General features: G+C 38.3%; 2 protein-coding genes across 3 annotated transcripts; both read right to left on the bottom strand.

The window, feature by feature from the left end:
* Positions 1 to 2,411: 2,411 nt before the first annotated feature.
* Positions 2,412 to 5,672, bottom strand: LOC122011987 (protein NUCLEAR FUSION DEFECTIVE 6, mitochondrial-like). Of its 2 annotated transcripts, none has more exons than XM_042568434.1 (3): positions 5,530 to 5,672; positions 5,332 to 5,453; positions 2,412 to 2,658 (listed from the first exon to the last, which is right to left on the bottom strand). In XM_042568434.1, the coding sequence occupies exons 1-3, from the start codon at positions 5,670 to 5,672 to the stop codon at positions 2,651 to 2,653; spliced, it is 273 nt and encodes a 90-aa protein (XP_042424368.1). In that variant the 3' UTR covers positions 2,412 to 2,650. The 2 variants fall into 2 exon arrangements, with proteins under 2 accessions (XP_042424368.1, XP_042424367.1); XM_042568433.1 differs by lacking the exon at positions 2,412 to 2,658 and adding an exon at positions 4,464 to 4,685.
* A 386-nt stretch (positions 5,673 to 6,058) lies between these two features.
* Positions 6,059 to 6,737, bottom strand: LOC122011986 (tetra-peptide repeat homeobox protein 1-like). Its single transcript, XM_042568432.1, has one exon. The coding sequence runs from the start codon at positions 6,656 to 6,658 to the stop codon at positions 6,059 to 6,061; it is 600 nt and encodes a 199-aa protein (XP_042424366.1). The 5' UTR covers positions 6,659 to 6,737.
* Positions 6,738 to 12,043: the final 5,306 nt, after the last annotated feature.

Below are 12,043 nucleotides of genomic sequence, written 5' to 3'. Positions count from 1 at the left end.
ATGTATTAATGGTAAAAGGACATGGAAACATGAATCTAAATATATAAATAAAAACATAATCATTATCAAATAACAAGAAGTAAACGTTCCTATTCATAGAATCTATCCATCCTTATATTTTCTTACAAAATTTCTCCTATATTCTTATTTTCTAATCAATCCACCAAAATTCCAACAAAAAGTTCACTATCAAAGTTGTTGCAATAAGAAAATATATTTTCGTCAACATTCTTCCTCATTTTTCTTATCCACCTTTACGCTATCACCACTCAACTTCCACTCGGATACGAGGGAAATCTCCCGACTGGTATTTCTCTCCACTCTCCTTGGCACTTGGTACTGCCACAGCAATGTGGACGCCCTCTCCGGCGCTGACCGGAGCTGAACCATCCACATGAATAAGTGCATCTCTATTTTTCTCGTTCTAAGTGTTCACGTGAAAACACATCATTAGAAATGAGAACAGATAAAAGTTATTTTCAAAACTATTTTCTCCATTTTCAAATCACTATCGATTTTCCTAAAAGTCCACTGAGAATTGTATATGATTAGGGTTGTGTCTAATTTTATAGCTCTAACCTAACATTAGCTGGGATGGATGACAACAGATCTTTCAATAGGTCCCACACATCGTCTACAAAGTCAAAAGAAATGAGAAGAGAAGTCTACCACTGTGACTGTGACACAAGAGTCCAATTGCTACAAAATAACGACACCGCACTTACATCGCCTCCACTCCGTGTCAGGAGTAAGCAGCAACCACAGCACTAGATCGCATTTATGCCTGTCCACTTCCCCTTGGCTTGCTACTGCTACTTATCTTCGTCACCAATCTTTGCGTGCATGCATTCTCTTCCTTTTTCCAACAGGGAGAGCTTGTACTTGGGAACAGATGGACAGTGTTTGCCCCCCAGTTTCAATTGCTTTGTCTGCTTACAGAAGTGGCCATCGTGCAAGACAAGGACGTAGCAACAGCGTTCTTGGCAAAACGAGAAGGCATCTGAATGCCTCTCCATTGGCAACGCAACCTACAAGAAGAACGCATCAAACAATGTTTATTTGCCGACAGACCGTTGTTACGTTGCTTCGTCTACTAAACTTTTATTGTTCAGATACGACTCGACTGATTGGATTGCACCCGTCGCGTGTTGACGTCACGGAATAATTATTCGGTAGGGGAGCTTAAAGAAGGTCACGAGCGAGACAATCCAAATCCAAGCACCGATTCTACCCCGTCAAAGTTCTGATATAAATATCGTCTTCTTGTTCATCTTCTAACAACCGTCTCAAATGGAGAAATCGGTCAGTAAAAGCAGTAGTAGCAAGCTGAAGCAGCGCTTCGCACGGATGCTGCTCGCCTCCTCCTGCTCCACCGCCGCCAACGTCGCCGCCGCGACCAAGCCTCCGGCGACGCGTCTGCCGGAGACGGTCAACCACGGGTGGAATGACCGTTGTAAGCTCGACCAGCACTACTGGTCGTTTCCCGCCGACATCCGGCAGCGCCGCTGCGTCGCTCCGGTCGTGCATGTCTCCATCAACTGCCGCAATCGTCGGTCGGTCGAAACTTCCGAGCCGTTGCTCCCCTCGATCGGCAAGGAGGACAGAAAGTGGAAGCCGGGCCCCGGGGGGAAACTAAAAGAGAGAGGCGCAAGGTACCTTTTGGTCAGAGAAAGAGCTTCCCCTACTCTTCTTCCTCGGACTCATTAAACGAGGACGAGCTCGATCTCTTCAGGAGCGAGGAAGAGGAGGAGGACGAGGAGGAATCGAGAACTACATTGTTCTCGTCCAAGAGCTTCTCCTCCGACTCCTCCGAATTCTACCACCACAGCAAGAGGAAGAAGAACAAGAGCACTAGTAGCAAGAGCTTGAAGTCCACACGACGTCCGCCGCGAAGGCACGCGGCGCATTCGACGACGACGGAACTCCGGCCATTGCTCTCCATCTCGCCGGCGAAGGCAACGCGGGAGGATTCCCGGTGGTGAAGCGGTCCACCGACCCTTACGGCGACTTCAGGAGCTCCATGGTGGAGATGATCGTGGAGCGCGGCATGAGCAGGGCCCGAGACCTGGAGCAGCTCCTCCACTCGTACCTCAAGCTGAACTCCAGCCGACACCGTCAGGTCATCCTCGAAGCATTTGAGGACATTTGTGAAGCAATGTTTGGCAAATAGATTGAACTCGTGTCTCTAATTCACGCTCTGTTTGAAGATCGACTAATAAATTTTGTGCTCCTCCGAGCTCTTTCCGATCAGTGATAAATAACAAGAACATTATATTCTAAGCTCGATCTCAAAGAGAATTGACCGTTACTTGAATTTATCTAACACTAAATTATTTAATATGAAAATATGGACGAAACGTTTTCTGTAACTTTAGGAGAACAGACTTGTTTTGACAGAAAAGATAAATAGGTGGGCACATAAATTCTCACATTGCCTTGAGCACAAGTTATATAGATTCCGGACAAGAATTCATAAATGCTACATCTTGACAAGTTGTAAATTATTAGACAGTTTAATGTCAAGCTACAAGAAGGTCGAGAAGAAATGAAGCGAAAAATATGGTCACGAGTATTGCAATCCATCTCCAACAGCAATCTAAATTAAAGATCTGCACCCGTGCATTGCCCCTCGAAAATCCGAATCTACAACTCATCCATCTACAATATAAAGAATCAAGTATCTAAGCTCTAATCAAAATGATAAAAAAGAACATCAAGAATGTCGAAAGCTACATTGAACAAAATCTCCTTGATTTGAATAAATGACTCGACCACTGCAGAAATGGCATCAGGAATAACCTTTCACACAAGATCAAACAAACATAGTGCTAAAATGTTTATAATGCTTAGAAATGAAACTGTCAACATATTGAGGAAATGGAACGGTAGAGAGACAATCAGTGAAAATGCTATACAAGTTGATTGAATAGAAAAAGGTAAGAAGCATTTTTATTTCATGAGCAACACACTGCAGCGTGGAGATCATACATTATCCTCATTTAAAGTTCATAACTCGGGGAAAAACAATTGAATATTTGGTTCATCTATCTGATGCTCACGAGTGTTAATTTAATCCTTCCACAATGATGGCTGACTCTCTAAACGTATTGGTTGTTTTTGACCAAAGTATTGCTTTGATCCGCTTGTGAACCATCATACATCCTCATTGCTAGCTGATATACATACAAGACATCAGTACAGGAAATATCTACAAACTATTAAGTTTGACCAGATATAGGTTAATAAGTTTTGGGGTGAGGGATTGAATTGAATGACGAGTTAAAAATAAACATTCTTGTTGACACGTAAATGCAACACTAACAGTTTTTCTGATCCTTCTGTAGATCACAGATATCCATGTTACAGTTATGTTATGAGTTCATGATGGAGACATTATGACAGGCATGAAAGAATCAGCAAGACCAAGCACACAAAGCAATATATCCATTGAAAGCGACATGCCATCTATATTACTCGAGGCACTGCAAATCCGACATAGCTATTTCTAAAAATTTTACTAGTGAACAATAGGGGTACCAATTGTTCATTAGTATCAATGTCTAAGTTTTTGTATCTAACACAAGTACCAAGAGGGTAAGAAGAGCCTAAGTATTAGAGCATGCCATCAATCTGAAGGCTGAAGCCCAATGCAAGTGAAGGAAACACTAGCTGTATTTTGCTAATGACTCCGAAATGCATTGGTGCAATTGACTAACCTAACAAATAGAGTTCCATTAGAGGAAGGGGCTTAAACTTTTAAGGAAGCAAAGCAAAGCACATCCAAACAAAAATGGAAGGTTTGGATCATATATGAATAAGCTTCAAGGCAAGTCTCATTGAAATGGAATATCACAAACAAAACACCAAATCACACATGGAAGCAAACATTTATGGTGAGTATGTGCAAGTTCCATGAATTCTCCATATGAACAACTTGCCATGATTTTTATTTTGCAAAATTGGCAGCAAGTCACTGACAACAGCAACATTATGATAAAAATAAATAAATCATTTTTTAAGCATCCTGTGGTTGTTAATTAAAATATTAGAAAAAAATAAGAGTGTTTCTGGGTGTGTCCTTATTATGAGCCATGTGAATAAAATATTTTTGTTGCATCATTCTCAAAAGTGGCTTTAAAGTAGTAATATAGTATCTAGGTAAGATTGTGGAAAGCATAAACTTCATATGAGAAATTTCATTGTGCTAATACAATCTCATATTCCATTTGCATACTTAATCTACATATTTATAGAGAAGTCATGCTCAAGGGCATCCATGTTTGTCGCATCATCTTACAATTGACTCAACTCTGACACGACTTGGTCGAATCAATCAGATTCAAAAGAGAATATTAACAAGAGGCTCAAAAGAACATATGCCAACCTGTGTATGTGAGAACATCAGTAACTAACTTGCTAGACTCCACCTAGTAATTGTCACACATCATCAATCGCAGCTGGTTGAATGAAGAAAAATCAGTATGCTGCTAATTGGCTCACACAAAAGGAAAAGGAATACAATCATAGAACCAGAAGTGATGTGATTGAATTAAGTGAAATTGAGACAGGGAAGAATGTTGGATAACAAAATGAAATGAAAGAACCCGTCAAAATGGTCTCACCAAACATCTTAAAAGAGAAGACAAAACAGATAGGCTGTTACAACTAGTAATAGGCGCAATTACCTGCAGAGCAGAAGAAAAATTAGATTCTGGCCATCAAGTTGAAGATTTGTTTGTTCCTTAGAAAGTTGACAATTACATTTCAATCAAACTGTAGTGAGTTCCTTTATATAGTCAATTAGAGATGAATTGGAATATAAAAAAAAACCCATAAATTTTGAGAAATTTGACATTAGTAAAATTAGTTACATTCCTATTGAAAAGTTGGAAGCACTTGGGTATTAAATCAATCCAGTGAACTACCTTTTGACGTGTTTCTACTATAACCAAAGATTTCCTTTCTACCAGCACTCAAATTAAAGTGAGCTAGTTTTGGAGAACACTGCTGCTGATTACCCCGTCCAATTAAAAAACAAAATTTAATGCTACTTGACAAATAAAACACATAGGATAGGTAATGCATTTAAATTTATTTATTATTTCTTTATCGATTTAATTTGCTTCAATAAGTAGAGTCCTTATTATGGGTTTATAAATTGTTTGTCAAGCAATGGTCACAATAAGAAAATAAAGAATATGCATCGCTATTTTGTCGACAGCAGATGAAGCAAACGAACACATATGCTTCTATGTTACAAGATTGTTTTAGATAAACAAATCAACGAGAATTAACGAATTCAACCAATTGAAAGAAAATCACAGGACAAACCTTCCGACAGCCACCCACAACCCCTGCGCGAAATCGTGAGCATCGACGTCATCAACGCAGAAGCCGTGGCATTGTGCATCGGCAACATCGATTCCACACAGAAGCTCGCCTCGACGGGGGACCTTAACAATCCGAAAGAAATTAATCTTACGCAAAGAAGAGAAAGAAAGGAAGGGATCGCGAGCCGCTGGCGGACACCTGTGGAAGCGAACGGCCGCAGACGGATGCCTCTGCTTTGGGACGGAGCGAAACAGGGAAGGCCGCACTGATCCGGATCTCGAGGCAGCACCCCTGAGGCAAGGCGAGCGGAGGATCGACCTGCCAGCGGCGTCGGCGATCATGACGCGCTTCGGCCAGCGGGGTTTAGGGCAGGCGGCGAATTAGGGCTCGTGGAACTGAGAGTAAAATAAGACTACGAGCCACTTTATGTCAGACTTGAGCTCGACACAAATTAAACTACTTTAATACCTATGGCAAAAAAGTTCATTGATGTATTGTATTGTATTGTATTGTATTGTCATGTCTATGTCTAGTCAAGAATAGGTCGCACCAGTGAAGCCAACAAGTAAGTCCTCAAGGAAAAAAAAAAATCAAGAATACATCGCACCAGTGAAGCCAACAAGTCCTCAAGAAAAGAAAAAAAAATCAAGAATAGATCGCACCAGTGAAGCCAACAAGTCCTCAAGGAAAAAAAATCAAGAATGATCGCACCAGTGAAGCCAACGAGTTAGCCGCTCTTTTCTCCACTGCCAGTGCCAAACCTCAAGCTCTGTAGATAGACATTTGGCCTTGTTATGTATTGGACGGCCGTGAGTCTCCCTGCTTCGTCGTACGTGTACTGAATCTCTATAGCCGGGATCGCGGGGTGAGCTGCGGGGACGGCGACTGGAACGGGGACGGGGACGGCGTCGGGAACGGGAACGGGAACCGGGACAGCGGGGGCGGCGACTGGAACGGGGACGGGTACGGCGTCGGGAACGGGGACCGGGAGATTGAGGTCGGGGATGGGGACGGCGACTGGAACGGGGACGGGGACGGGGTCGGGAACGGGGACCGGAACATTGAGGTCGGGGATGGGGACGGCTTCAGGGACGGGGACGGGGACGGTGACGGCGTCGGGGACGGCTTCGGGGTTGGCGATTGGGACGGGGACGGCGTCCGCAACTGGTTCGGCATCCGAGTTGACATCGCCGTCTGCAATATATCCGGCGGATGCGGCAGCGGCCTTAGCGGAGGCGGCCGCGGCCTCAGAAGAGGCGGCAGCGGCCTCAGCAGAGGCGGAAGCGGCCGCTGCTGAGGTCTTTCGCCGCTTGACAGTCCGATCCATGCGGAGGAGGGGTGGCGGTGCTTGATGGAGAGAGGGAACAGCGGGGAGGCGAGAGAAGCAGAGGGTGATCGAGAGAGGGAAAAGCAGGGAGGAGAGAGAAGCAGAGAGGGGTTAAATAGATAAGTCAAGAAAAGGAAATCTATTTTCTTGAGCTTTATTTAATTTCTTTAAATTGTTATTTTTATTTACTTTTCTTTTGGTATTTAAATTATTATTTTAAATTTCATTTTTGGTTAAATAATAATATCTTTAAGTTATATAAATTATTTTTAATTATCTAAATATAATTTTGATATGTTATTTATTTATATAATTATTATTATATTTTAAATATTATATCAAAATAATTTTTTTATAATGAAAAAATATATAAAATTAATAAAAATAAAAAAAAATAATGATAAAATTTATATAAATACATACGGATATGAATAAAAAAATTCTAAAAATATAAAATATTATTTAAAAAATAAATATTCTCAGATTTTCTTGGAGATTTCTTTATTTTGTTTGTATTTTTATTTTTTTACTTTTTTTTGGTATCTGAATTATTTTTATAAATTTCATTTTTTGTTAAATAATAATAATATCTTTAAGTTATATAAATTATTTTTTTAATTATCTAAATATAATTTCGATATGATATTTATTTATATAATTATTATTATATTTTAAATATTATATCAAAATAACTTTTTAATAATGAAAAAATATATAAAATTAATAAAAATAAAAATAAAAATTGACAAAATTGATATAAATAAATACAAACGGATATGTATAAAAAAATCTAAAAATATAAAATATTATTTAAAAAATAAATATTGTCAGATTTTCTTGGAGCTTTCTTTATTTTGTTTGTATTTTTTTTTTACTTTTTTTTTTTGGTATTTGAATTATTATTTTAAATTTCATTTTTGGTTAAATAATAATAATATCTTTAAGTTATTAAATTATTTTTTTAATTATTTAAATATAATTTTGATATGCTATTTATTTATATAATTATTATTATATTTTAAATATTATATCTAAATAATTTTTTTATAATGAAAAATATATAATATTAATAAAAAAAATGACAAAATTTATATAAATACATACGATATGTATAAAAAAAATTATAAAAATATAAAATATTATTTAAAAAATAAATATTGTCAGATTTTCTTGGAGCTTTCTTTATTTTGTTTGTGTTTTTATTTTTATTTTTTACTTTTTTTTGGTATTTGAATTATTATTTTAAATTTCATTTTTGGTTAAATAATAATAATAATAATATCTTTAAGTTATATAAATTAATTTTTTAATTACCTAAATATAATTTTGATATGCTATTTATTTATATAATTATTATTATATTTTAAATATAATATCAAAATATTTTTTTTATAATGAAAAAATATATAAAATTAATAAAAAAAATAAAAATAAAAATGACAAAATTTATATAAATAAATACATACGGATATGTATAAAAAAATTATAAAAATATAAAATATTATTTAAAAAATAAATATTGTCAGATTTTCTTGGAGCTTTCTTTGTTTTGTTTGTATTTTTTTTTTACTTTTTTTTGGTATTTATATTATTATTTTAAATTTCATTTTTGGTTAAATAATAATAATATCTTTAAGTTATATAAATTATTTTTTTAATTATCTAAATATAATTTCGATATGCTATTTATTTATATAATTATTATTATATTTTAAATATTATATCAAAATAATTTTTTTATAAAGAAAAAATATATAAAATTAACTAAAATAAAAATAAAAATAAAAATAAAAATGACAAAATTTATGTAAATACATAGGGATATGTATAAAAAATTCTAAAAATATAAAATATTATTTTAAAAATTAATATTGTCAGATTTTCTTGGAGCTTTCTTTATTTTGTTTGTATTTTTTATTTTTTTTACTCTTTTTTTTGGTATTTGAATTTTTATTTTCAATTTCATTTTTGGTTAAATAATAATAATATCTTTAAGCTATATAAATTATTTTTTTAATTAACTAAATATAATTTTGATATGCTATTTATGTATATAATTATTATTATATTTTAAATATTATATCAAAATAAATTTTTTATAATACAAAAATATATAAAATTAATAAAAAAATAAAAATAAAAAATGACAAAATTTATATAAATACATACGGATATGTATAAAAAAAATTCTAAAAATCTAAATATTATTTTAAAAATAAATATTGTCAGATTTTCTTGGAAGATGCTAGGGAGATGCTCTCACAGCAGTAAGAGGAGGTCACGTGTCATTCACTATGAGACCGGTTATGACACATAACATTCCCTGACACTTGGCAGGTTCCAGAAGCACTCGCTGACATATAAAAAGAAGACTTCTTCTCTTACGCAGGTACGCTCATGTTGGTTGCTACTTGGAAAACCTAATGATTCCCCTGTACAAAAATTTTGTACAAGTCCTGAACCTTTCATAGCTATCATGTGTTCTTTTAAGTTAAACTTGAATCACCTGCGAAACTTAACACTTTTGATTCTAAGCTTAACTTATATGTTCTTATTGGTTTAGACTTGGATCGCCTGCGGAACTTAACACGTTTGATCCAAATCAACCTAAGTTTCAAAGTCGATTAAATATTAATTTCTAAAATTAGCTTCCAGTACTGCATCAAGTCCAAAAGAACTAAAAACCCAACATTCGGTCAATCATGACCTGTTAGGACATCATGCCTAGCATCTGGTCACCCTCAACCTGCTAGGACTTCCTCACTAAATGTTCGGTCAATCCCTTTGATCCACATGGACTTTTTCTCCTCGTGCCAAGTATCCAGTCAACCTTGACTCACTTGGACTTACCAACACCAGGTGTCCGATCAGCCTTGATCCACCTGGATTTTTCCGTGCCTGACTTCACTCACTAGGACTTCAACTTCTGCCTAGCTTAACTTACTAGGACTTCCCATCTGCCTGGTTTCACTCACCAGGACTTTCACCTAGCTTTACTCACTAGAATTTTCATACTGTCTAGCTTCACTCACTAGGTCTTTCACCTGGCTTCACTCACCAGGATTTTTATACTACCTAACTTCTTCACTCACTAGGTCTTTCACTTGGCTTCACTCATCAAAATTTCATGCTGCCTAGCTTCACTCACTAGGTCTTTCACCTGACTTCACTCACCAGGATTTTCCAACTGCTTGGTTTCACTCACCAGGACTTCCTATCTCCACATATTGTTAGTCTCCATGTATTGTCAATAACATCGAAACCCAAATATCAAAACTCGAGCTTGAGCTAACTCAAGCGTAGTCAACTTGGTCAATCTGACCCAGGGGATATTGCACCAACACACCTCACTTGCCTGGACGAGGATTGCTGTAGCTTCGCCTATTCCCCATGTCATAAAGGCTTCCATTTCCTTGTCGACATGTGTCCCTTTGAGCCACCTTTTCTAGACAAGACAACTTACACATGATATTCTATGACGATCCAACGACTACCGTAACCCCCTTGCCCCTTGCTGATGTTACCTGCTTCTTCTACGATTCTCCTGATTGGTGCTTATACTGAGGCATCGCGCCGCACACGCCTTTCGCTGGCTATAAGAACCCCCCATCGACCTCTCCCTCGAATTTCTTGTTGCTAGCCATAAACATCCTTCATTCTCTCCTTTCTTCTGTGATTTTGTTTTTCCTTTCTTTCTTCTTTCTTTAACCCACCTATGGATACTTCAGAGTTGGGGTGTGCTCATGCAGTTTCAACCTTTAGTGGCATAGAACTAGATGATCTTCACTTTACGTATGGGGTGCCCGCCGATATATACATTATCATACCTTCCGAGATTCATCATCCCCACCAGCCCCCTTGATAGCTATATGACTTTCTTCAAGGAACAAATTATAGTGGGACTTCGCCTTCCCGTTCACTGCTTTTTCTCTGACGCGAGTCGCTATTTCCGTATCTCCCTTTGTCAACTTGTCCCTAATTCCATCCGGATTCTATGCGGGGTCGTCCTCATCTGTCGCTTGTATGACATCCCCTTGACTTCTCGTTTGTTTCACTATCTTTTTACTCCCCGACGTCATAGTAAAGGTCTCTTTCGTTTCCAGGCTCGTGTTAAGACCATCCATTTTGCTTCCACGCCTCCTCCATAGTTGGAGTGGAAAGAGAAGTACTTTTTATTAGATTCCCTTCTGCCGTAGTGTGTCCCACTGGGCGCCAATCTGCTCTTCCTTCTGCGCCTTCGCTAGGAGACTTTCGCCCAAATCCAACTTTTATAGAGGCATTAACATGACTAGCGGGCTAACATTTTGATTTGCACGAACTACTGTCAGAGGACGTTTTGTACCTGTTTGGGTTAAGCTCCGTTTCTTTAGAGATACCCCATTCTTTGGGTAAGTACCACAACTGCCATAATGTGCTCTTGCCTTCTCACTTTAACCTCTTCTTCGCTGCAACGGACACTCTTGCCCAGACGTCCTTGTCTAGGCCTCTTCTGCTGAGTGCCCTGGAAATAAATCACCAGGGGTGAATAATCTTGGACGAGCGAGGTAGCTCACCATCTGCTCTGACTACCTCCTTGACGGTTGCGGTTGTTTCTGTCCCTCGTCCTTCATCCACTTAAGCGACGTAGCATGTTCATCCTTCTTCTAACCCCACTCAGAAGACTCCTACTTGTCATTCCATGACCCTAGAAGATGCATTGGATTCAGAAGAGCAATCGCTTATGTATCAGAAAAGGTCCAGACCTACCAGGGCATCTGTCGCGACCCAAATACCCAGGCCAACCTCCGCCTTTGTCCTAGAGCTAGGGCCCCCGAGCGACTCTACTATTCCTTCTAGGACTTGGACAGGGCCCGATCGGGAGGGAAGACAATGCTTCTGAGAGGCGATCTCCGCCAGCTGCCTCGGCCAGGCCCTCATCCCCCGGGCCTTCTACTTCTACCCGACCTGTTCCTAGCGAGACTACTCCTGAATCCTCCAAGTCTCGTCTGTTCCGCTTTCATGCTACTGTGCCTTCCCAACGAGGGCTATTTCATGACCCCCCCCCCCCTCTTTCCTCTAGAACAATCGTATTGTGGGGTTATTGGCAGACACCTAGATGGAGTCTGTGGAGTAGATAGATGCCAGTACATTTCTTGCCCAAGTAGATGTATTCTCTAAAGATTCTACTGCGGTAAGCCTTCAACTCCCTTTATTACCTTTTTCTTTCGATCTTGACTAACCTTCCTTTCGATTAGCTCTTCGCCTCGGGGTTGCGTTTGAGCCAGCTGGCTATGGACACCTATCTGCAGAATAAAATCTTAAAAGACCGTGTCGCTGACCTGGAATCTCATCCCTCCAACTCCATTCCAGCAGTGCGTCAACTGCAAGTGGAGGTTGAATCTTTAA

The sequence above is a fragment of the Zingiber officinale genome, chromosome 8A, assembly GCF_018446385.1.
Source record: "Zingiber officinale cultivar Zhangliang chromosome 8A, Zo_v1.1, whole genome shotgun sequence".
In the NCBI taxonomy this organism is placed as follows: domain Eukaryota; kingdom Viridiplantae; phylum Streptophyta; class Magnoliopsida; order Zingiberales; family Zingiberaceae; genus Zingiber; species Zingiber officinale.
The sequence above is the reverse complement of the archived record's forward strand: the minus strand, read 5'-3'. Positions and strand labels throughout refer to the sequence as shown.